Consider the following 27,799-nt stretch of genomic DNA (forward strand, 5'->3'; position numbering starts at 1 on the left):
CAGCTTAGCCAGCAGGTCAGGGGGTTCCAGGCGTCTGTCACCACTTATACTGTAGGCCTCTCACACCAGCAAATCCAGACACACACACACACTATGTGGATCATGTCCCCTCTGTACTTTGATGGCATCGTGTTAAACTCTTCAGTCGACCACAGGGATGTCTGACCCGACCTGTGATTTTTATATTCATGATCGTATCATATTCATGCTTAAGTACTCTTCAAATAAAGTATGACTAAATATTTTGTATTCTGTTGTTCACAGAGTGATCACAATGGGGAAAGGCTGCATGAAGGCAATCAAGTACTTCCTGTTCCTCTTCAATGTCCTCTTCTTCGTAAGTATCTTCTTTCCCAGACACAGATCACATGCCTATACAGTGCAGGACCTCAGCCTCTCCTCTGAGTGGATGAAACCGTGACAATAACCGTCTGATCGATATGACATGACCGCCACGGCTCTATTACCCTGTTGGACCGGTTTGAGGTCGAGTCGGTGGGAGGGAATGTGAACTCATCAAACACACACCAACTACTCTGTCATCCTTTGTCCTCTGTTTCACTCTCTCATTCTCTGACATCATTCATTCTCTCATTCTCTGACATCATTCACTCTCTCATTCTCTGACATCATTCACTCTCGCTCACCCTTTAGCTCTCTCTCATGCCCTCTATCTCTCTCTCTCATGCTCTCTCTCTCATGCTCTCTCTGTCATGCCCTCGCTCTCTGTCATGCCCTCGCTCTCTGTCATGCCCTCGCTCTCTGTCATGCCCTCGCTCTCTGTCATGCCCTCGCTCTCTGTCATGCCCTCGCTCTCTGTCATGCCCTCGCTCTCTGTCATGCCCTCGCTCTCTGTCATGCCCTCGCTCTCTGTCATGCCCTCGCTCTCTGTCATGCCCTCGCTCTCTGTCTCTCTCTCTCTCTCTCTCTCTCTCTCTCTCTCTCTCTCATGCTCTCTCTCTCTCATGCCCCCTCTCTCTCATGCCCCCTCTCTCCCTGGTTTCTTCATTAGAGAGCAGATTAAGTGATTGTGGCCTGGTTACCACGGAGATACTCATCCGCTCAGTCCCTGGCTCCCACAGCCCCCCTCTCTCTACCATCCATCATTCCCATCTCTGAACAGAGTAAATTAAGTGTGATCCAGAGCTTAAGGCTTTTAAGTTACACTGTGAATGTATGGTGTGATCTCACTATTAACATGTAGAGACATGTAGAGAAACTAGAATGGAACAGAATGGAACAGGACTGATGTAGAGAAACTAGAATGTAACATCACTAACAGGACCGATGTAGAGAAACTAGAATGGAACAGGACTGATGTAGAGAAACTAGAATGGAACATCACTAACAGGACTGATGTAGAGAAACTAGAACGTAACATCACTACTAACAGGACTGATGTAGAGAAACTAGAATGGAACAGGACTGATGTAGAGAAACTAGAATGGAACAGGACTGATGTAGAGAAACTAGAATGGAACAGGACTGATGTAGAGAAACTAGAATGGAACAGGACTGATGTAGAGAAACTAGAATGGAACAGGACTGATGTAGAGAAACTAGAATGGAACAGGACTGATGTAGAGAAACTAGAATGGAACAGGACTGATGTAGAGAAACTAGAATGGAACAGGACTGATGTAGAGAAACTAGAATGGAACATCACTAACAGGACTGATGTAGAGAAACTAGAATGGAACAGGACTGATGTAGAGAAACTAGAATGGAACAGGACTGATGTAGAGAAACTAGAATGGAACAGGACTGATGTAGAGAAACCAGAATGGAACAGGACTGATGTAGAGAAACCAGGACTGATGTAGAGAAACTAGAATGGAACAGGACTGATGTAGAGGAACTAGAATGGAACAGGACCGATGTAGAGAAACTAGAATGGAACATCACTAACAGGACTGATGTAGAGAAACTAGAACGCAACATCACTACTAACAGGACTGATGTAGAGAAACTAGAATGGAACAGGACTGATGTAGAGAAACTAGAATGGAACAGGACTGATGTAGAGAAACTAGAATGGAACAGGACTGATGTAGAGGAACTAGAATGTAACATCACTACTAACAGGACTGATGTAGAGAAACTAGAATGGAACAGGACTGATGTAGAGAAACTAGAATGGAACAGGACTGATGTAGAGAAACTAGAATGGAACAGGACTGATGTAGAGAAACTAGAATGGAACAGGACTGATTTAGAGAAACTAGAATGGAACAGGACTGATTTAGAGAAACTAGAATGGAACAGGACTGATTTAGAGAAACTAGAATGGAACAGGACTGATTTAGAGAAACTAGAATGGAACAGGACTGATGTAGAGAAACTAGAATGGAACAGGACTGATTTAGAGAAACTAGAATGGAACAGGACTGATGTAGAGAAACTAGAATGGAACAACATCACTACTGGAACAGGACTGATGTAGAGGAACTAGACTGATCTTATTTACCATTGTGTATTGACTCTGTCTCTCTCACCCCACCCCCTCTCTGCAGCTGTTTGGCGCCCTCATCATGGGGTTCGGACTGTGGGTCCTTCTGGACAAGGAGAGCTTCATGGTCATCCTGCGTAAGTTTATCAAACTATACATACTAATGTGGCAGTCATTTCACCAGAGGAATGGTAGAATGACAGGTAATGTGGCAGTCATTTCACCAGAGGAATGGTAGAAAGACAGTAATGTGGCAGTCATTTCACCAGAAGGAATGGTAGATTTAGACGGTAATGTGGCAGTCATTTCACCAGAGGAATGGTAGAAAGACGGTAATGAATGGCAGTCATTTCACCAGAGGAATGGTAGAAAGACGGTAATGTGGCAGTCATTTCACCAGAGGAATGGTAGAAAGACGGTAATGTGGCAGTCATTTCACCAGAGGAATGGTAGAAAGACGGTAATGTGGCAGTCATTTCACCAGAGGAATGGTAGAAAGACTGTAATGTGGCAGTCATTTCACCAGAGGAATGGTAGAAAGACTGTAATGTGGCAGTCATTTCACCAGAGGAATGGTAGAAAGACAGTAATGTGGCAGTCATTTCACCAGAGGAATGGTAGAAAGACAGTAATGTGGCAGTCATTTCACCAGAGGAATGGTAGAAAGACGGTAATGTGGCAGTCATTTCACCAGAGGAATGGTAGAAAGACGGTAATGTGGCAGTCATTTCACCAGAGGAATGGTAGAAAGACGGTAATGTGGCAGTCATTTCACCAGAGGAATGGTAGAAAGATGGTAATGTGGCAGTCATTTCACCAGAGGAATGGTAGAAAGACGGTAATGTGGCAGTCATTTCACCAGAGGAATGGTAGAAAGACAGTAATGTGGCAGTCATTTCACCAGAGGAATGACAGTAATGTGGCAGTCATTTCACCAGAGGAATGACAGTAATGTGGCAGTCATTTCACCAGAGGAATCATACTAATGTTGCAGGCATTTCACCAGAGGAATGATAATGATAGCAATAGTTGATGCCCATCTATTCCTCTCTGTTTTATATTATAATGCAGCCGTGATGGCGAGCGGGGATGCAGACCCTGATGAGTCTTCTGTTACTTCTGTTACATTGTTTACTTTGCCTGCACTGCTCCATTGTTGATACAATGTATCATTTCATCTGTTATAACAAAGAGCACAGACCAGTCTGAGTTGACTTTATGTTGATACAATGTATCATCTGTTATAACCAAGAGCACAGACCAGTCTGAGTTGACTTTGCAAGTTCTTTATTATGAAGCCTAGATCAATGGGCCGGCAGGGTAGCCTAGTGGTTAGAGCGTTGGACTAGAAACCAGAAGGTTGCAAGTTCAACTCCCGAGCTGACAAGGTACAGGCAGTTAACCCACTGTTCCTAGGCCGTCATTGTAAATAAGAATTTGTTCTTAACTGACTTGCCTAGTTAAATAAAGGTAAAATATATATATATTTTTACCTTTTATTTTATTTGATTTAATATATATATATATAGGAAACTTAGGCAGGAAATGCCAACAACGAACAGTGAGCAATTGTATTCATGCATTAAAAAAAATTAAAAAATGAAAGAAAAGCATTTCAAGTTGGTGTGTCAAGTTAGTGTGGCAGAGTTGGAACAATTGTTGTTAACGAACAATAATGACAAACCTCCTGGCATCGACAACTTAGATGGAAAGCTACTGAGCATGGTAGCTGACTCTACAGCCACTCCTATCTGTCATATTTTTAATCTGAGCCTAAGAGGAAAGTCTTTGTCCTCAGGCCTGGAGGAAGCCAAAGTCATTCCACTACCCAAGAGTGGTAAAAAGCCGCCTTTACTGGTTCTAACAGCAGACCTATAAGCTTGCTGCCAGCTCTTAACAAACTGTTGGAAAAATGGTGTTTGATCAAGTACAATGCTATTTCTCTGTAAATAAATTAACAGAAGACTTTCAGCATGCTTATAGAGAAGGGCACTCAAGATGTACTGCACTGACACACAACATGACTGATGATTGGTTGAAAGAAATGGATAATTGGAAGATTGTGGGAGCTGCATTGTTTGATTTCAGTGCAGCTTTTGATATTATTGACCATAACCTGTTGTTGAATTACCGTGGATTCAGGGCTATCTATCTAGTAGAACTCAGGGGGTTTCTTTTAGTGGAAGCTTCTCTAATGTCAAACATTTTAAAGTTTGGTGTACCGCAGGGCGGCTCTCTAGGCCCTCTACCCTTTTTTTCTATATGACCCATATTACCAGAAGTAACCTTTTATTTCTTTCTACTGGGATTCGTGCGCATTTGATAAAATTTCACAAAACCATGTCGCGGGTCATTTTAAACTAATCCCGGGTTGCTAATTATTGGTTTGCAACCAAACAACGTCATGTTACCTAGCTAGCTAACAACCTGGTAACTTCACACTAGGTTTAGGCACATCTGATTGGTCCAGGAAGAAAGGAAAGGGTTTGCTCCTCGTGAGATGTGATTCCAAGGTAGGATTCATATTGGCCTAATGGGAGACTAAACTATATAGGATTCATGTAGGCCTAATGGGAGACTAAACTATATAGGATTCATGTAGGCCTAATGGGAGACTAAACTATATAGGATTCATGTAGGCCTAATGGGAGACTAAACTATATAGGATTCATGTAGGCCTAATAGATGGGATGTACTAATGGGAGACTGAACAGTGAAGAAGGTTTCATGCAGTGTTGTCCCCTGACTGACACAATGACATACAGACTATTATGCATGTGTATTCCTTCCTGCCATTCCTCCAGACCAATCACAGCTCGGCCTTTGCAAATATGAGCCAATCAACCAATCTATGCAGCCTCATCATGGGGTTCGGACTGTGGGTCCTTCTGGACAAGGAGAGCTTCATGGTCATCCTGCGTAAGTTTATCAAACTACACATACTAATGTGGCAGTCATTTCACCAGAGGAATGACAGTAATGTGGCAGTCATTTCACTAGAGGAATGACAGTAATGTGGCAGTCATTTCACCAGAGGAATGATAAAGGCAGTAATGTGGCAGTCATTTCACCAGAGGAATGATAGTAATGTGGCAGTCATTTCACCAGAGGAATGATAGTAATGTGGCAGTCATTTCACCAGAGGAATGATAGTAATGTGGCAGTCATTTCACCAGAGAAATGATAGTAATGTGGCAGTCATTTCACCAGAGAAATGATAGTAATGTGGCAGTCATTTCACCAGAGAAATGATAGTAATGTGGCAGTCATTTCACCAGAGGAATGATAGTAATGTGGCAGTCATTTCACCAGCGGAATGATAGTAATGTGGCAGTCATTTCACCAGAGGAATGACAGTAATGTGGCAGTCATTTCACCAGAGGAATGATAGTAATGTGGCAGTCATTTCACCAGAGGAATGATAGTAATGTGGCAGTCATTTCACCAGAGGAATGACAGTAATGTGGCAGTCATTTCACCAGAGGAATGACAGTAATGTGGCAGTCATTTCACCAGGCTAAGGCCACAGAGGGCGAACAGGATGCAGGGGCGTAATGTGGCAGGATGCAGGGGACGGGGGCGAACAGGATGATGGTAATGGGGACAGAGGAATGGGGGCGTCATTTCACAGGATGCGGGGACAGAGGAATGGGGGCGATTTCAGGCAGGATGCGGGGGACGGGGCGAACAGGATGCGGGGACGGGGCGGAACAGGATGCGGGGACGGGGGGGCGAACGGGGGCGGAGCAGGATGCGGGGACTGAGGGGCGAACAGGATGCGGGGACGGGGGCGGAACAGGATGCGGGGACGGGGGCACAGGATGCGGGGACGGGGGCGGGCAGGATGCGGGGACGGGGGGCGAGCAGGATGCGGGGACGGGGGGGCAGGATGCGGGGACGCGGGGGCGAGCAGGATGCGGGGACGGGGGGCGAACAGGATGCGGGGACGGGGCGGAGCAGGATGCGGGGACGGGGGGCGAGCAGGATGCGGGGACGGGGGCGGAGCAGGATGCAGGGGACGGGGGCGGAGCAGGATGCGGGGACGGGGGCGGAGCAGGATGCGGGGACGGGGGCGGATGCAGGATGCGGGGGACGGGGGGCGGGCAGGATGCGGGGACGGGGCGAACAGGATGCGGGGACGCGGGGCGGAGCAGGATGCGGGGACGCGGGGCGAACAGGATGCGGGGCGCGGGGGCGCGAACAGGATGCGGGGACGCGGGGCGAACAGGATGCGGGGGACAAACAGGATGCGGGGCGGGGAACAGGATGCGGGGGGGGACAAACAGGATGCGGGGGACGGGGCGAACAGGATGCAAGGCCACGGATTTTTTCTCCTTCCGTCGATATCGCGTACGGGTGGTATCGTGAGACTTGGCCTGGTCGTATATATTGTTTGTAAAATGTTGTTATCGTGACATCACTAGTGTGAGCTGTAGTAAGGGTCTATATGAAGGTCTTTATAGTGGCCTGTAGTGGTTTGAGCTGTAGTAAGGGTTTATACCAAGGTCTTTATAGTAGCATGTAGTGGTGTGAGCTGTAGTAAGGGTTTATACCAAGGTCTTTATAGTAGCATGTAGTGGTGTGAGCTGTAGTAAGGGTTTATACCAAGGTCTTTATAGTAGCATGTAGTGGTGTGAGCTGTAGTAAGGGTTTATACCAAGGTCTTTATAGTAGCATGTAGTGGTGTGAGCTGTAGTAAGGGTTTATACCTAAGTCTTTAGTGGCCTGAATCAGGAATTATGTGAGGATGAGTTGAAACAAAGCCCAACCAGCCTAACGATCATTCCAGAGCTGGTTGTCCCAAGTGGCACCCTATTCCCAACATATAGTGCACTACATTTGACTAAGTAGTTCCACTCCCTCCTCCCACCACCGTGCCCTCCTCCCACCACCGTGCCCTCCTCCCACACCCTCCTCCCACCACCGTGCCCTCCTCCCACCACCGTTCCCTCCTCCCACCACCGTTTCTCCCACCACCGTTCCCTCCTCCCACCACCGTTCCCTCCCTCCCACCACCGTGCCCTCCTCCCACCACCGTTCTCCCACCGCCCTCCTCCCACCACCGTTCCCTCCTCCCACCACCGTTCCCTCCTCCCACCACCGTGCCCTCCTCCCACCACCGTTCCCTCCTCCCACCACCGTGCCCTCCTCCCACCACCGTTGCCCTCCTCCCACCACCGTGCCCTCCTCCCACCACCCCGTGCCCTCCTCCCACGCCCTCCTCCCACCACCGTGCCCTCCTCCCACCACCGTTCTGCCCTCCTCCCACCACCGTGCCCTCCTCCCACCACCGTGCCCTCCTCCCACCACCGTTCCCTCCTCCCACCACCGTTCTCCCACTCCCTTCTCCCACGCCCTCCTCCCACCACCGTTCCCTCCTCCCACCACCGTTCCCTCCTCCCACCACCGTTCCCTCCTCCCACCACCGTGCCCTCCTCCCACGCCCTTCTCCCACCACCGTTCTCCCCTCCCTTCTCCCCGCCCTCCTCCCACCACCGTGCCCTCCTCCCACCACCGTTCTCCCCTCCCTCCCACCACCGTTCTCCCCCTCCTCCCACCACCGTTCCCTCCTCCCACCACCGTTCCCTCCTCCCACCACCGTTCCCTCCTCCCACCACCGTTCCCTCCTCCCACCACCGTTCCCTCCTCCCACCACCGTGCCCTCCTCCCACCACCGTTCTCCCACGCCCTCCTCCCACCACCGTGCCCTCCTCCCACCACCGTGCCCTCCTCCCACCACCGTTCTCCCCGCCCTCCTCCCACCACCGTGCCCTCCTCCCACCACCGTTCTCCCCGCCCTCCTCCCACCACCGTGCCCTCCTCCCACCACCGTTCTCCCACGCCCTCCTCCCACCACCGTGCCCTCCTCCCACCACCGTGCCCTCCTCCCACCACCGTGCCCTCCTCCCACCACCGTTCTCCCACGCCCTCCTCCCACCACCGTGCCCCTCCTCCCACCACCGCCCTCCTCCCACCACCGTGCCCTCCTCCCACGCCCTCCTCCCACCACCGTGCCCTCCTCCCACCACCGTGCCCTCCTCCCACCACCTTCTCCCCGCCCTCCTCCCACCACCGTGCCCTCCTCCCCGCCCTCCTCCCACCACCGTGCCCTCCTCCCACGCCCTCCTCCCACCACCGTGCCCTCCTCCCACCACCGTGCCCTCCTCCCACCACCGTGCCCTCCTCCCACGCCCTTCTCCCACCACCGTTCCCTCCTCCCACCACCGTTCTCCCCGCCCTTCTCCCACCACCGTTCCCTCCCACCACCGTTCCCTCCTCCCACCACCGTTCTCCCACGCCCTTCTCCCACCACCGTGCCCTCCTCCCACCACCGTTCCCTCCTCCCACCACCGTGCCCTCCTCCCACCACGCCCTCCTCCCACCACCGTGCCCTCCTCCCACGCCCTCCTCCCACCACCGTGCCCTCCTCCCCGCCCTCCTCCCACCACCGTTCTGCCCTCCTCCCACCACCGTGCCCTCCTCCCACCACCGTGCCCTCCTCCCACCACCGTGCCCTCCTCCCACCACCGTGCCCTCCTCCCACCACCGTGCCCTCCTCCCACCACCGTGCCCTCCTCCCACCACCGTTCCCTCCTCCCACCACCGTGCCCTCCTCCCCCGCCCTCCCCACCACCGTGCCCTCCTCCCACCACCGTGCCCTCCTCCCACCACCGTGCCCTCCTCCCACCACCGTTCTCCCACGCCCTCCTCCCACCACCGTGCCCTCCTCCCACCACCGTGCCCTCCTCCCACGCCCCTTCTCCCACCACCGTGCCCTCCTCCCACCACCGTTCTCCCACGCCCTTCTCCCCGCCCTCCTCCCACCACCGTTCTCCCCTCCCTTCTCCCACGCCCTCCTCCCACCACCGTTCCCTCCTCCCACCCCTCCCTCCCCCACCCCGTTCTCCCCTCCCACCACCGTGCCCTCCTCCCACCACCGTTCTCCCACGCCCTCCTCCCACCACCGTGCCCTCCTCCCACCACCGTGCCCTCCTCCCACGCCCTCCTCCCACCACCGTGCCCTCCTCCCACCACCGTTCTCCCACGCCCTTCTCCACCACCGTTCCCTCCTCCCACCACCGTTCCCTCCTCCCACCACCGTTCTCCCCTCCCTTCTCCCCGCCCTCCTCCCACCACCGTTCCCTCCTCCCACCACCGTTCCCTCCTCCCACCACCGTGCCCTCCTCCCACCATTTCTTCACGCCCTCCTCCCACCACCGTGCCCTCCTCCCACCACCTCCCTCCTCCCGGGTCCTCCCACCACCAGCCCTCCTCCCACGCCCTCCACCCACGCCCCCCGGGCCCTCCTCCCAGACCCTCCGCCCTCCTCCCACCACCTCCACCCTCCTACCCCGCCCCTCCTCCCACCACCGTGCCCTCCTCCACGCCCTCCTCCCACCACCGTTCTCCCAGAGGCCCTCCTCCCACCACCTTTCTCCCCGCCCTCCTCCCACCACCTTTCTCCCACGCCCTCCTCCCCCACCATTCTCCCGGGTTCCTCCCACCACCGTGCCCTCCTCCCACCCCTCCTCCCACCACCGTTCCCTCCTCCCACCACCGTGCCCTCCTCCCACCACCGTTCCCTCCTCCCACCACGTAAACCTATGATTTCTTTATTTTTGGGGATCCAGCTGCAGGCGTCGACCCATCTCTCCCTCCACTCTCCCGGGTTCTATCCCAGAGGCTGCTTGCCACTCCCTCCACCCACCACTACCCCCGGGTTCTATCCCAGAGGGATCTGTTCCAGATGTTCCAACACTACCCCGGGTTCTATCCCAGGGATCTGTTCTCCCTCCACCCACCACTCCCCAACGTTCTATCCCAGAGGCTGCTTAGATGTTCCACCCACCACTCCCCCGGGTTCTATCCCAGATGTTCCTGCGTTAGAGGAGAGGGATCCCTCCACCCACCATGTTCCCCGGGTTCTATCCCAGAGGCTGCTTCTCCCTCCACCCATGTTCCCCGGGTTCTATCCCAGGGGATCTGTTCTCTAGATGTTCCAACGTTAGAGGAGAGGGATCTGTTCTCTAGATGTTCCAACGTTAGAGGAGAGGGATCTGTTCTCTAGATGTTCCAACGTTAGAAGAGAGGGATCTGTTCTCTAGATGTTCCAACGTTAGAGTAACGGTAATGAGGAGAGGGATCTGTTCTCTAGATGTTCCAACGTTAGAGTAACGGTAATGAGGAGAGGGATCTGTTCTCTAGATGTTCCAACGTTAGAGGAGAGGGATCTGTTCTCTAGATGTTCCAACGTTAGAGGAGAGGGATCTGTTCTCTAGATGTTCCAACGTTAGAGGAGAGGGATCTGTTCTCTAGATGTTCCAACGTTAGAGGAGAGGGATCTGTTCTCTAGATGTTCCAACGTTAGAGTAACGGTAATGAGGAGAGGGATCTGTTCTCTAGATGTTCCAACGTTAGAGTAACGGTAATGAGGAGAGGGATCTGTTCTCTAGATGTTCCAACGTTAGAGTAACGGTAATGAGGAGAGGGATCTGTTCTCTAGATGTTCCAACGTTAGAGGAGAGGGATCTGTTCTCTAGCTGTTCCAACGTTAGAGTAACGGTAATGAGGAGAGGGATCTGTTCTCTAGATGTTCCAACGTTAGAGTAACGGTAATGAGGAGAGGGATCTGTTCTCTAGATGTTCCAACGTTAGAGTAACGGTAATGAGGAGAGGGATCTGTTCTCTAGATGTTCCAACGTTAGAGGAGAGGGATCTGTTCTCTAGATGTTCCAACGTTAGAGTAACGGTAATGAGGAGAGGGATCTGTTCTCTAGATGTTCCAACGTTAGTAACGGTAATGAGGAGAGGGATCTGTTCTCTAGATGTCCCAACGTTAGAGGAGAGGGATCTGTTCTCTAGATGTTCCAACGTTAGAGGAGAGGGATCTGTTCTCTAGATGTTCCAACGTTAGAGGAGAGGGATCTGTTCTCTAGATGTTCCAACGTTAGAGTAACGGTAATGAGGAGAGGGATCTGTTCTCTAGATGTTCCAACGTTAGAGGAGAGAGGGATCTGTTCTCTAGATGTTCCAACGTTAGAGGAGAGGGATCTGTTCTCTAGATGTTCCAACGTTATGAGGAGAGGGATCTGTTCTCTAGATGTTCCAACGTTAGAGGAGAGGGATCTGTTCTCTAGCTGTTCCAACAGGAGAGGGATCTGTTCTCTAGCTGTTCCAACGTTAGAGGGAGAGAGGGATCTGTTCTCTAGCTGTTCCAACGTTAGAGGAGAGGGATCTGTTCTCTAGATGTTCCAACGTTAGACGGTAATGAGGAGAGAGATCTGTTCTCTAGCTGTTCCAACATTAGAGGAGAGGGATCTGTTCTCTAGCTGTTCCAACGTAACGGTAATGAGGAGAGGGATCTGTTCTCTAGATGTTCCAACGTTAGAGGAGAGGGATCTGTTCTCTAGATGTTCCAACGTTAGAGGAGAGGGATCTGTTCTCTAGCTGTTCCAACGTTAGAGGAGAGGGATCTGTTCTCTAGATGTTCCAACGTTAGAGGAGAGGGATCTGTTCTCTAGATGTTCCAACGTTAGAGGAGAGGGATCTGTTCTCTAGCTGTTCCAACGTTAGAGGAGAGGGATCTGTTCTCTAGATGTTCCAACGTTAGAGGAGAGGGATCTGTTCTCTAGATGTTCCAACGTTAGAGGAGAGGGATCTGTTCTCTAGATGTTCCAACGTTAGAGGAGAGGGATCTGTTCTCTAGATGTTCCAACGTTAGAGGAGAGGGATCTGTTCTCTAGCTGTTCCAACGTTAGAGTAACGGTAATGAGAGAGGGATCTGTTCTCTAGCTGTTCCAACGTTAGAGGAGAGGGATCTGTTCTCTAGATGTTCCAACGTTAGAGGAGAGGGATCTGTTCTCTAGCTGTTCCAACATTAGAGGAGAGGGACTGTTCTCTAGATAATGAGGAGAGGGATCTGTTCTCTAGCTGTTCCAACGTTATGAGGAGAGGGATCTGTTCTCTAGATGTTCCAACGTTAGAGGAGAGGGATCTGTTCTCTAGCTGTTCCAACATTAGAGAGTAACGGTAATGAGGAGAGGGATCTGTTCTCTAGATGTTCCAACGTTAGAGGAGAGGGATCTGTTCTCTAGATGTTCCAACGTTAGAGGAGAGGGATCTGTTCTCTAGCCAGGAGAGGGATCTGTTCTCTAGATGTTCCAACGTTAGAGTAACGGTAATGAGGAGAGGGATCTGTGATGTGCTGCAGGGTCTGTCTCTAATAATCAGAGACATGTCTGGTTAAACTGCTTTTGCTGGGAATGAGGGTTCCCATCCAGCGGTTGACATATTCCTTCAGTAATATTGCCACAGTCATCCCGCTTAGAAGAAGAAGAAATCAGCCAGCATGGCATTATTGAACTTCCTGTATTCCGCATTGGTCACACGCTAGAGTATAGCGCCAACCAACCACAGCTATTTCATCACGGTATTAAATAGGATACTGTTTTTTCTGTGTATTTAGTTCGCTTTGTCTCTATGACCTGTATACATTTGGCCATGTTTCACATCTTGCATAAGCATTTCACTGACACTGCGCTGGCACTGCGCTGGCACTGCGCTGACACTGCGCTGACAAAACAACACTTTGATTTGCACGACGTGCCAGATGTTTCTGCCAGTATAGTGAAAACCTCTGGGGAGCTCGTCTCTGTCTCCAAGGATGACGTCTCCTAAACTAAATACTTGAGATGAGGTTGAACTGTCCGTTCTCTCTGTGTCTCAGTGGTTTCTGGGCTTGGGCCTCCGTGATGGCACACTTCTGGTTCCAGACCTCCGGAGTGGTCCACAGAAACATGCTTCTCTCTTTCCTTTGAAAGCCTCAGAATGTTTGGCAGTGACACACACACACACACACACACACACACACACACACACACACACACACACACACACACACACACACACACACACACAACACACACACACACACACACACACACACACACACACACACACACACACACACACACACTGAGAACAGTGTCCTCAGAGTAACATATATCATTACTCCTGTTGCCAGACAAAATCTATGTCCCAAATTGCACCCTGTTCCCTACATAGTGCACAATATTTTACGTTTTTTAAGTGAACTTTTTTGGTCCAAAGTAGTGCACTACATAGGGAAAAGGGTGCCATTTTGAAATGAAGACCTAATCTCTCTCTGGCTCCAGTGGACTTTTATTTTTATAGAAGCCAAAATTCCCCGAACTGTTTCCATGACCAGATATGCTGGTTTGAGATCAGGTCTCCTTTTGGTTTTGTGGGAATGAGTTGCCTTATAGGAAGATGTCTTATATTCTACTGTCTGTTCACCTGATTTAGAATTCCTCACAATCAAATGTCGACCGCATTATCTACCAAGAGAGTTCTCTTCGATTATAATCACAGCCGTATAAATTCCCCCCCCAAGCAGACACATCGATGGCTCTGAACAAACTTTATTTGACTCTTTGCAAACTGGAATCTATACATCCTGAGGCTGCATTCATTGTAGCTGGAGATTTTAACAAGGCTAATCTGAAAACAAGACTCCCTAAATTGTATCAGCATATCGATTGCGCAACCAGGGCTGAAAAAACCTTGGATCATTGTTACTCTAACTTCCGCGACGCATATAAGGCCCTGCCCCGCCCCCCTTTCGGAAAAGCTGACCACGACTCCATTTTGCTGATCCCTACCTACAGACAGAAACTAAAACAAGAAGCTCCCACGCTGAGGTCTGTCCAACGCTGGTCCGACCAAGCTGATTCCACACTCCAAGACTGCTTCCATCACGTGGACTGGGATATGTTTCGTATTGCATCAGACAGCAACATTGACGAATACGCTGATTCGGTGTGCGAGTTCATTAGAACGTGCGTTGAAGATGTCGTTCCCATAGCAACGATTAAAACATTCCCTAACCAGAAACCGTGGATTGATGGCAGTATTCGCATGAAACTGAAGGCACGAACCACTGCTTTTAATCAGGGCAAGGTGACTGGTAACATGACCGAATACAAACAGTGCAGCTATTCCCTCCGCAAGGCTATCAAACAAGCTAAGCGTCAGTATAGAGACAAAGTAGAATCTCAATTCAACGGCTCAGACGCAAGAGGTATGTGGCAGGGTCTACAGTCAATCACGGACTACAAGAAGAAAACCAGCCCCATCACGGACCAGGATGTCTTGCTCCCAGGCAGACTAAATAACTTTTTTACCCGCTTTGAGGACAATACAGTGCCACTGACACGGCCTGCAACGAAAACATGCGGCCTCTCCTTCACTGCAGCCGAGGTGAATCAAACATTTAAACGTGTTAACCCTCGCGAGGCTGCAGGCCCAGACGGCATCCCCAGCCGTGCCCTCAGAGGATGCGCAGACCAGCTGGCCGGTGTGTTCACGGACATATTCAATCAATCCCTATACCAGTCTGCTGTTCCCACATGCTTCAAGAGGGCCACCATTGTTCCTGTTCCCAAGAAAGCTAAGGTAACTGAGCTAAACGACTACCGCCCGTAGCACTCACTTCCGTCATCATGAAGTGCTTTGAGAGACTAGTCAAGGACCATATCACCTCCACCCTACCTGACACCCTAGACCCACTCCAATTTGCTTACCGCCCAAATAGGTCCACAGACGATGCAATCTCAACCACACTGCACACTGCCCTAACCCATCTGGACAAGAGGAATACCTATGTGAGAATGCTGTTCATCGACTACAGCTCGGCATTCAACACCATAGTACCCTCCAAGCTCGTCATCAAGCTCGAGACCCTGGGTCTCGACCCGCCCTGTGCAACTGGGTACTGGACTTCCTGACGGGCCGCCCCCAGGTGGTGAGGGTAGGCAACAACATCTCCACCCCGCTGATCCTCAACACTGGGGCCCCACAAGGGTGCGTTCTGAGCCCTCTCCTGTACTCCCTGTTCACCCACGACTGCGTGGCCACGCACGCCTCCAACTCAATCATCAAGTTTGCGACACAACAGTGGTAGGCTTGATTACCAACAACGACGAGACGGCCTACAGGGAGGAGGTGAGGGCCCTCGGAGTGTGGTGTCAGGAAAATAACCTCACACTCAACGTCAACAAAACTAAGGAGATGATTGTGGACTTCAGGAAACAGCAGAGGGAACACCCCCCTATCCACATCGATGGAACAGTAGTGGAGAGGGTAGCAAGTGTTAAGTTCCTCGGCATACACATCACAGACAAACTGAATTGGTCCACTCACACAGACAGCATCGTGAAGAAGGCGCAGCAGCGCCTCTTCAACCTCAGGAGGCTGAAGAAATTCGGCTTGTCACCAAAAGCACTCACAAACTTCTACAGATGCACAATCGAGAGCATTCTGGCGGGCTGTATCACCGCCTGGTATGGCAACTGCACCGCCCTCAACCGTAAGGCTCTCCAGAGGGTAGTGAGGTCTGCACAACGCATCACTGGGGGCAAACTACCTGCCCTCCAGGACACCTACACCACCCGATGTTACAGGAAGGCCATAAAGATCATCAAGGACAACAACCACCCGAGCCACTGCCTGTTCACCCCGCTATCATCCAGAAGGCGAGGTCAGTGCAGGTGCATCAAAGCTGGGACCGAGAGACTGAAAAACAGCTTCTATCTCAAGGCCATCAGACTGTTAAACAGCCACCACTAACATTGAGTGGCTGCTGCCAACACACTGACTCAACTCCAGCCACTTTAATTATGGGAATTGATGGGAAATGATGTAAAATATATCACTAGCCACTTTAAGCAATGCTACCTAATATAATGTTTACATACCCTACATTATTCATCTCATATGTATACGTATATACTGTACTCTATCATCTACTGCATCCTTATGTAATACATGTATCACTAGCCACTTTAACTATGCCACTTTGTTTACATACTCATCTCATATGTATATACTGTACTCGATACCATCTACTGTATCTTGCCTAAGCTGCTCTGTACCATCACTCATTCATATATCTTTATGTACATATTCTTTATCCCCTTACACTGTGTATAAGACAGTAGTTTGTTTTGTTGGAATTGTTAGTTAGATTACTTGTTGGATTATTACTGCAATTGTCGGAACTAGAAGCACAAGCATTTCACTACACTCGCATTAATATCTGCTAACCATGTGTATGTGACAAATACAATTTTATTTGATTTGTCTACCTGTCAGACGTGAGGCAGAACACTGTGTCTGCTAAGGGATGAATGGGTTAGGGTTAGGGTAAAATGCCTGTCACTGTGTAGTAGGTGTGCTAACATGCTAGCCTATATATGGTTTTTACCATAGCGATGCTAAAATGCTAGCCTGTGTATAGCCTACATCAGACTGCTTAAATACAAGCCTGCACAGTAGCCGATTGCTAAACTGCTAACCTATATGTGTTAACAGCAGATATGCTCACGAGTCTGCTTGTTCCCACCTCTACAGAGGAGTCCCCCATAGTGTACTGTAGGTATGCTAAAATGCTAGCCTCTATATGGTTTTTACCATAGCGATGCTAACATGCTAGCCTGTGCATAGCCTACATCAGACTGCTTAAATACTGCTAACCTATATGTGTTTACAGCAGATATGCTAACGAGTCTGCTTGTTCCCACCTCTACAGAGGAGTCCCCCATGGTGTACTGTAGGTATGCTAAAATGGTAGCCTATATATGGTTTTTACCATAGCGATGCTAATGTGCTAACCTGAGAGTGTTGCTTTGTTTCTCTCTACAGAAGAGTCCTCCACAGTGCTGAAGATAGCTTCCTACATCCTGATAGGTGTCGGTGGTCTCTCCATGTTGATGGGCTTCCTGGGTTGCCTGGGGGCTATCTATGAGATCCGCTGTCTGCTGGGCCTGGTGAGCACAGGCACACACACACAGGCACAGGCACACACACAGACACACACAGACACACACAGGCCTGCCTGGTCTGACTCGCAATCAGTGGTGCATGAAGCTAAAGTCAAAACCATCTTTAAAACATTGCTGGCATCTCCAAAATCTACACTGAGTGTACAAAACATTAGGAACACCTGCTCCTTCCGTGACATGGACTCACCAGGTGAATCCAGGTTAAAGCTATGATCCCTTATTGATGTCACTTGTTACATCCACTTCAAATCAGTGTAGATGAAGGGGAGGAGACAGTTTAAGGAAGGATTTTTTAAGCCTTGAGACAATTGAGACATGGACTGTGTATGTGTGCCATTCAGAGGGTGAAAGGGCAAGACAAAAGATTGAAGTGCCTTTGAACAGGAAGTGGTAGTAGGTGCCAAGCGCACCAGTTTGAGTGTGTCAAGAACTGCAACGATGCTGGGTTTTTCACACTCAACAGTTTCCTGTGTGTATCAAGAATGGTCCACCACCCGAAGGACATCCAGCCAATTTAACACAACTGTGGGAAGCATTGAGTCAACATGAACCAGCATCCCTGTGGAACACTTTCGACACCTTGTAGAGTCCACGCCCCGATGAATTGAGGCTGTTATGAGGACAAAAAGGGGCCGCAACTCAATATTAGGAAGGTGTTCTTAATGTTTTGTCCACTCAGTGTATGCTAGTGTGAATGCATTACAAACTACTGCTACTCTACAGGGAGGAGTCGCTCACAAAAGCCCCGTGGCTGTTCCAGTTGGATATTATAGCAACACAAAGCCCTGTGGCTGTTCCAGTTGGATATTGTAGCAACACAAAGCCCCGTGGCTGTTCCAGTTGGATATTATAGCAACACAAAGCCCTGTGGCTGTTCCAGTGGATATTGTAGCAACAGAAAGCCCCGTGGCTGTTCCAGTGGATATTGTAGCAACACAAAGCCTGTGGCTGTTCCAGTTGGATAAGCAACACAAAGTGGCTGTTCCAGTTGGATATTGTAGCAACAGAAAGCCCCGTGGCTGTTCCAGTGGATATTGTAGCAACACAAAGCCCTGTGGCTGTTCCAGTTGGATATTGTAGCAACACAAAGCCCCGTGGCTGTTCCAGTTGGATATTGTAGCAACACAAAGCTCTGTGGCTGTTCCAGTTGGATATTGTAGCAACACAAAGCCCCGTGGCTGTTCCAGTTGGATATTGTAGCAGTGTCTAGGAGATGATGTGGAAGTTCACATCCTAGTCAATTATTTACATACCTAGTTGAATACATAATGCATTTCTATTTGAAGGCATGTTGATGTCTGAACGATGCTGCAGGGGATGATGTCTGGTGATTGGGTGGATGTGTTAATGCATTGTTATGATGGACTGTTGCCACGGTGATGTCATCTCATATATCCCATGATCCTCTCTTCCTCCCCAGTACTTCACCTGCCTGCTGCTGATTCTGATTGGTCAGGTGGCAGCCGGTGTACTCATCTACTTCCAGAAGGACCTGGTGAGTGATGTCACTTCCTGTTTACACCTGTTGTTGGTCGAGTTCAGGAAAGAGAAATGTCAGAAAAGTATGTCATTTTGTAATTTAGCAGACACACTTATCCACTGTGACTTACAGGAGCAATTAGGGTTAAGTGCCTTGCTCAAGGGCACATCGAAATATTTTTTTTAACTAGTCAGCTCGGGGATTCGAACCAGCAATATTTTGGTTACTGGCCCAAAGCTCTTAACTGCCGCTGCTCTGAACCACTAGACTACATGTCTGTTCTACACGGTGTGTCTGTGTCCCTGAACATTCCAGAATGTTGAACCCACCTGAACACACCCTGTTCTGTAGAAAATGACTCACTACACCCTTGAGACAACACCTTGTTCTGAGACTGATTACACCTTGTAACTTTCAGTCAGAACACGCTACCAAAAGCTGTGTTAATGCATTCTATAGGACCAGAATAACATATACATTCTATAGGAACAGAATAACATGTACATTCTATAGGGCCAGAATAACATATACATTCTATAGGGCCAGGATAACATATACATTCTATAGGGCCAGGATAACATATACATTCTATAGGACCAGAATAACATATACATTCTATAGGGCCAGGATAACATATACATTCTATAGGACCAGAATAACATATACATTCTATAGGACCAGAATAACATATACATTCTATAGGACCAGAATAACATATACATTCTATAGGGCCAGAATAACATATACATTCTATAGGGCCAGAATAACATATACATTCTATAGGACCAGAATAACATGTACATTCTATAGGGCCAGAATAACATATACATTCTATAGGGCCAGGATAACATATACATTCTATAGGGCCAGAATAACATATACATTCTATAGGGCCAGGATAACATATACATTCTATAGGACCAGAACAACATATACATTCTATAGGACCAGAATAACATATACATTCTATAGGACCAGAATAACATGTACATTCTATAGGACCAGAATAACATGTACATTCTATAGGACCAGAATAACATATACATTCTATAGGACCAGAATAACATGTACATTCTATAGGACCAGAATAACATGTACATTCTATAGGGCCAGAATAACATATACATTCTATAGGGCCAGGATAACATATACATTCTATAGGGCCAGGATAACATATACATTCTATAGGACCAGGATAACATATACATTCTATAGGGCCAGGATAACATATACATTCTGTAGGACCAGAACGACATATACATTCTGTAGGACCAGAACGACATATACATTCTGTAGGACCAGAACGACATATACATTCTGTAGGACCAGAACGACATATACATTCTGTAGGACCAGAACGACATATACATTCTGTAGGACCAGAACGACATATACATTCTGTAGGGCCAGAACGACATATACATTCTGTAGGGCCAGAATGACATATACATTCTGTAGGGCCAGAATGACATATACATTCTATAGGGCCAGAATAACATGTACATTCTACTGGACCAGAACAACATTCTATAGGACCAGAACAACATATACATTCTATAGGACCAGAACAACATATACATTCTATAGGGCCAGAACAACATTCTATAGGACCAGAAAAACATTCTATAGGACCAGAACAACATTCTATAGGACCAGCACAACATTCTATAGGACCAGCACAACATTCTATAGGACCAGCACAACATTCTATAGGACCAGCACAACATATACATTCTATAGGACCAGAACAACATATACATTCTATAGGACCAGAACAACATATACATTCTATAGGACCAGAACATCATATACATTCTATAGGACCAGAACAACGTTCTACTGGACCAGAACAACATATACATTCTATAGGACCAGAACAACGTTCTATAGGACCAGAACGAACAACATTCTATAGGACCAGAACAACGTTCTATAGGACCAGAACCAACAACATTCTATAGGACCAGAACAACATTCTATAGGACCAGAACGAACAACATTTCTATGGGACCAGAACAACATATACATTCTATAGGACCAGAACAACATATACATTCTATAGGACCAGAACAACGTTCTACTGGACCAGAACAACATATACATTCTATAGGACCAGAACAACACATGCATTCTATAGGACCAGAACAACGTTCTTCTGGACCAGAACAACATATACATTCTATAGGACCAGAACAACGTTCTACTGGACCAGAACAACATATACATTCTATAGGACCAGAACAACATATACATTCTACTGGACCAGAACAACATATACATTCTATAGGACCAGAACAACATGTGCATTCTATAGGACCAGAACAACATGTGCATTCTATAGGACCAGAACAACATTCTATAGGACCAGAACAACATTCTATAGGACCAGAACAACATTCTATAGGACCAGAACAACATTCTATAGGACCAGAACAACATTCTATAGGACCAGAACAACATTCTATAGGACCAGAACAACATTCTATAGGACCAGAACAACATTCTATAGGACCAGAACAACATTCTATAGGACCAGAACAACATATACGTTCTATAGGACCAGAACAACATATACATTCTATAGGACCAGAACAACATATACATTCTATAGGACCAGGACAACATATAAATTCTACTGGACCAGAACAACATATAAATTCTATAGGACCAGAACAACATTCTATAGGACCAGAACAACATATACGTTCTATAGGACCAGAACAACATATATAGGACCAGAACAACATTCTATAGGACCAGAACAACATTCTATAGGACCAGAACAACATATACATTCTATAGGACCAGAACAACATATACATTCTATAGGACCAGAACAACGTTCTACTGGACCAGAACAACATATACATTCTATAGGACCAGAACAACATTCTATAGGACCACGAACAACATTCTATAGGACCAGAACAACATATACGTTCTATAGGACCAGAACAACATATACATTCTATAGGACCAGAACAACATATACATTCTATAGGACCAGAACAACGTTCTACTGGACCAGAACAACATATACATTCTATAGGACCAGAACAACATTCTATAGGACCAGAACAACGTTCTAGGACCAGAACGAACAACATTCTATAGGACCAGAACAACATTCTATAGGACCAGAACAACATTCTATAGGACCAGAACAACATTCTATAGGACCAGAACAACATATACATTCTATAGGACCAGAACAACAGAACATATACATTCTATAGGACCAGAACAACATATACATTCTAACGTTCTAGGACCAGAACAACATATACATTCTACTAGGACCAGAACAACATATACATTCTATAGGACCAGAACAACGTTCTACTGGACCAGAACAACATATACATTCTATAGGACCAGAACAACATTCTACATTCTATAGGACCAGAACAACATTCATTCTATAGGACCAGAACAACATTCTATAGGACCAGAACAACGTCCATCCCCTCTCCTTCCCTAAATTCTCTGGACCAGAACTCTCTGGACCAGAACAACATTCTATAGGACCAGAACAACATATACATTCTATAGGACCAGAACAACATTCTATACATTCTATAGGACCAGAACAACATTCTATAGGACCAGAACAACATTCTATAGGACCAGAACAACATATACATTCTATAGGACCAGAACAACATTCTATAGGACCAGAACAACATATACATTCTATAGGACCAGAACAACACAACATATACATTCTATAGGACCAGAACAACATATACATTCTATTCTAGGACCAGAACAACATATACATTCTATAGGACCAGAACAACATATACATTCTATAGGACCAGAACAACATTCTATAGGACCAGAACAACATTCTATAGGACAGAACAACATTCTATAGGACCAGAACAACATTCTATAGGACCAGAACCAGAACAACATTCTATAGGACCAGAACAACATTCTATAGGACCAGAATATACATTCTATAGGACCAGAACAACATTCTATAGGACCAGAACAACATATACATTCTATAGGACCAGAACAACATATACATTCTATAGGACCAGAACAACATATACATTCTATAGACCAGGACAACATATAAATTCTACTGGACCAGAACAACATATAAATTCTATAGGACCAGAACAACATTCTATAGGACCAGAACAACATATACATTCTATAGGACCAGAACAACATATAAACATATACATTCTATAGGACCAGAACAACATTCTATAGGACCAGAACAACATATACATTCTATAGGACCAGAACAACATATACATTCTATAGGACCAGAACAGACTGGACCAGAACAACATATAAATTCTATAGGACCAGAACAACATTCTATAGGACCAGAACAACATATACGTTCTATAGGACCAGAACAACATATACATTCTATAGGACCAGAACAACATATACATTCTATAGGACCAGAACAACGTTCTACTGGACCAGAACAACATATACATTCTATAGGACCAGAACAACATATACATTCTATAGGACCAGAACAACGTTCTATAGGACCAGAACGAACAACATTCTATAGGACCAGAACAACATTCTATAGGACCAGAACGAACAACATTCTATAGGACCAGAACAACATATACATTCTATAGGACCAGAACAACATATACATTCTATAGGACCAGAACAACATTCTACAGGACCAGAACAACATATACATTCTATAGGACCAGAACAACATATACATTCTACTGGACCAGAACAACATATACATTCTATAGGACCAGAACAACGTTCTACTGGACCAGAACAACATATACATTCTATAGGACCAGAACAACATATACATTCTATAGGACCAGAACAACATGTGCATTCTATAGGACCAGAACAACATTCTATAGGACCAGAACAACATTCTATAGGACCAGAACAACATTCTATAGGACCAGAACAACATTCTACTGGACCAGAACAACATATAAATTCTATAGGACCAGAACAACATTCTATAGGACCAGAACAACATTCTATAGGACCCGAACAACATATACGTTCTATAGGACCAGAACAACATATACATTCTATAGGACCAGAACAACATATACATTCTATAGGACCAGAACAACATTCTATAGGACCAGAACAACATATACATTCTATAGGACCAGAACAACATATACATTCTATAGGACCAGAACAACATTCATATACATTCTATACGTTCTATAGGACCAGAACAACATTCTATAGGACCAGAACAACATTCTATAGGACCAGAACGAACAACATTCTATAGGACCAGAACAACATATACATTCTATAGGACCAGAACAACATATACATTCTATAGGACCAGAACAACGTTCTACTGGACCAGAACAACACATGCATTCTATAGGACCAGAACAACAACATATACATTCTATAGGACCAGAACAACATTCTACTGGACCAGAACAACATATACATTCTATAGGACCAGAACAACATATACATTCTATAGGACCAGAACAACATGTGCATTCTATAGGACCAGAACAACATTCTATAGGACCAGAACAACATTCTATAGGACCAGAACAACATTCTATAGGACCAGAACAACATTCTATAGGACCAGAACAACATATACATTCTATAGGACCAGAACAACATATACATTCTATAGGACCAGAACAACATATACATTCTATAGGACCAGAACAACACGTACATTCTATAGGACCAGAACAACATATACATTCTATAGGACCAGAACAACGTTCTACTGGACCAGAACGAACAACATTCTATAGGACCAGAACAACATATACGTTCTATAGGACCAGAACAACATATACATTCTATAGGACCAGAACAACATATACATTCTATAGGACCAGAACAACGTTCTACTGGACCAGAACAACATATACATTCTATAGGACCAGAACAACATTCTACAGGACCAGAACAACATATACATTCTATAGGACCAGAACAACACATGCATTCTATAGGACCAGAACAACGTTCTTCTGGACCAGAACAACATATACATTCTATAGGACCAGAACAACGTTCTACTGGACCAGAACAACATATACATTCTATAGGACCAGAACAACATATACATTCTACTGGACCAGAACAACATATACATTCTATAGGACCAGAACAACGTTCTACTGGACCAGAACAACATATACATTCTATAGGACCAGAACAACATATACATTCTATAGGACCAGAACAACATGTGCATTCTATAGGACCAGAACAACATTCTATAGGACCAGAACAACATTCTATAGGACCAGAACAACATTCTATAGGACCAGAACAACATTCTATAGGACCAGAACAACATTCTATAGGACCAGAACAACATATACATTCTATAGGACCAGAACAACATATACATTCTATAGGACCAGAACAACACGTACATTCTATAGGACCAGAACAACATATACATTCTATAGGACCAGAACAACGTTCTACTGGACCAGAAGAACAACATTCTATACATTCTATAGGACCAGAACAACATATACATTCTATAGGACCAGAACAACATATACATTCTATAGGACCAGAACAACGTTCTACTGGACCAGAACAACATATACATTCTATAGGACCAGAACAACATATACATTCTATAGGACCAGAACAACATTCTACAGGACCAGAACAACATATACATTCTATAGGACCAGAACAACACATGCATTCTATAGGACCAGAACAACGTTCTTCTGGACCAGAACAACATATACATTCTATAGGACCAGAACAACGTTCTACTGGACCAGAACAACATATACATTCTATAGGACCAGAACAACATATACATTCTACTGGACCAGAACAACATATACATTCTATAGGACCAGAACAACGTTCTACTGGACCAGAACAACATATACATTCTATAGGACCAGAACAACATATACATTCTATAGGACCAGAACAACATGTGCATTCTATAGGACCAGAACAACATTCTATAGGACCAGAACAACATTCTATAGGACCAGAACAACATTCTATAGGACCAGAACAACATTCTATAGGACCAGAACAACATTCTATAGGACCAGAACAACATATACATTCTATAGGACCAGAACAAAATATACATTCTATAGGACCAGAACAACGTTCTACTGGACCAGAACAACATATACATTCTATAGGACCAGAACAACATATACATTCTATAGGACCAGAACAACGTTCTATAGGACCAGAACAACATATACGTTCTATAGGACCAGAACAACATATACATTCTACTGGACCAGAACAACATTCTATAGGACCAGAACGAACAACATTCTATAGGACCAGAACAACATATACATTCTATAGGACCAGAACAACGTTCTATAGGACCAGAACAACATGTACATTCTACTGGACCAGAACAATGTTCTACTGGACCAGAACAACATTCTATAGGACCAGAACAACATATACATTCTATAGGACCAGAACAACATATACATTCTATAGGACCAGAACAACATATACATTCTATAGGACCAGAACAACATAGACCTGTAGAATAATAGGGAAGACATCCACATGAAATAACACATATGGAACTAGGCACTAGTGTAGTGGTGGTGATTATTGTTTTAGGAGGCCTTGGCTCCAGAGGCCCCAGGAGGACCAGAGGAAAGCCTGGCCAGGTGTGTGTCTGTCAGTGAGAGGAAGTAAGCAGAGGGGTCAGAGAGAGAGAGAGGTGTGTATGTCGGTGAGCAGAGGGGTCAGAGAGAGAGGTGTGTGTGTGTCGGTGAGCAGAGGGGTCAGAGAGAGGTGTGTGTCAGTGAGGAGAGGGGTCAGAGAGAGAGAGAGGGGTTAGAGAGGATGACTGCTGCTCGTAGGAACACACTCACACCAGCTGGAGAGATGTGTGAACACAGATGTGGATAATTGGAGAAACATGCACACACACACACACACACACACACACACACACACACACACACACACACACACACACACACACACCTTCTATAACTTTCTAGCTGGTTTGGAATGACCTTGCAGATTGTAGCAGAAGATATAGACTTGTAATGGAACAGAATCCATCCTGGCTGGATAGGATAGTTTGACTTGGTTCAGCCACCTCAACAACACACACACACACACACTGCCTGTCTCTCCCAGTGGACCTGAAGGGAAACATCTGACTAGGAAACGCCGTAAAGCTGAAATCCACCTCTCAGACTCAAATATTGTTTGAGTCCCAAATGGCACCCTCTTCCCTCTATAGTGCACTACATAGGGAGGAGGATGCCATTTGGGACAGCCATAGATAATATCCCTGATGTATCCCTGAAGTAGTACACTATATAGGGAAGAGTGTGCTGTTTGGGACAGCCATAGATATTATCCCTGAAGTAGTACACTATATAGGGAGGAGGATGCCATTTGGGACAGCCATAGATATTATCCCTGAAGTAGTACACTATATAGGGAGGAGGATGCCATTTGGGACAGCCATAGATATTATCCCTGAAGTAGTACACTATATAGCCATTTGGGACAGCCTATATATCCTGGGAGGAGGATGCCATTTGGGACAGCCATAGATATTATCCCTGAAGTATCCCTGAAGTAGTACACTATATAGGGAAGAGTGTGCTGTTTGGGACAGCCATATATATTATTGGATCTGAAATAGAACCAAGTCTGGATCTAACATTTAACATTCATTTTTAAATTTGATTTCACCTTTATTTAACCAGGTAGACCAGGTCACCTTTATTTAACCAGGTCACCTTTATTTAACCAGGTAGACCAGGTCACCTTTATTTAACCAGGTAGACCAGATTACCTTTATTTAACCAGGTAGGCCAGATCACCTTTATTTAACCAGGTAGACCAGATCACCTTTATTTAACCAGGTAGACCAGATCACCTTTATTTAACCAGGTAGGCCAGTTGAGAACAAGTTCTCATTTACAACTGCAACCTGGCCAAGATAAAGCAAAGCAGTGCGACACAAACAACAACCGAGTTACACATGGAATAAACAAACATACA

The 27,799-nt window shown here is 46.4% G+C and overlaps 1 protein-coding gene across 2 annotated transcripts in view; it reads left to right on the forward strand.

Annotated features, from left to right (window-relative positions):
• The first annotated feature begins 243 nt into the window (after nucleotides 1-243).
• The window catches only part of LOC121843368 (CD82 antigen-like), a 38,233-nt gene continuing 10,677 nt past the window's right edge, over nucleotides 244-27,799 (forward strand). The window contains exons 1-4 of one of the 2 annotated variants that reach the window (XM_042312995.1): nucleotides 244-337; nucleotides 2,514-2,586; nucleotides 17,171-17,295; nucleotides 18,731-18,805. In XM_042312995.1, the coding sequence (XP_042168929.1) occupies nucleotides 275-337; nucleotides 2,514-2,586; nucleotides 17,171-17,295; nucleotides 18,731-18,805 (336 nt within the window). In that variant the 5' untranslated portion in view covers nucleotides 244-274. Of the gene's footprint in view, nucleotides 338-2,513; nucleotides 2,587-5,262; nucleotides 5,369-17,170; nucleotides 17,296-18,730; nucleotides 18,806-27,799 lie in introns of those variants that run through there. The other variant, XM_042312994.1, reaches the window with a different exon arrangement.

The sequence above is a fragment of the Oncorhynchus tshawytscha genome, unplaced genomic scaffold, assembly GCF_018296145.1.
Source record: "Oncorhynchus tshawytscha isolate Ot180627B unplaced genomic scaffold, Otsh_v2.0 Un_contig_17224_pilon_pilon, whole genome shotgun sequence".
Lineage (NCBI taxonomy): Eukaryota > Metazoa > Chordata > Actinopteri > Salmoniformes > Salmonidae > Oncorhynchus > Oncorhynchus tshawytscha.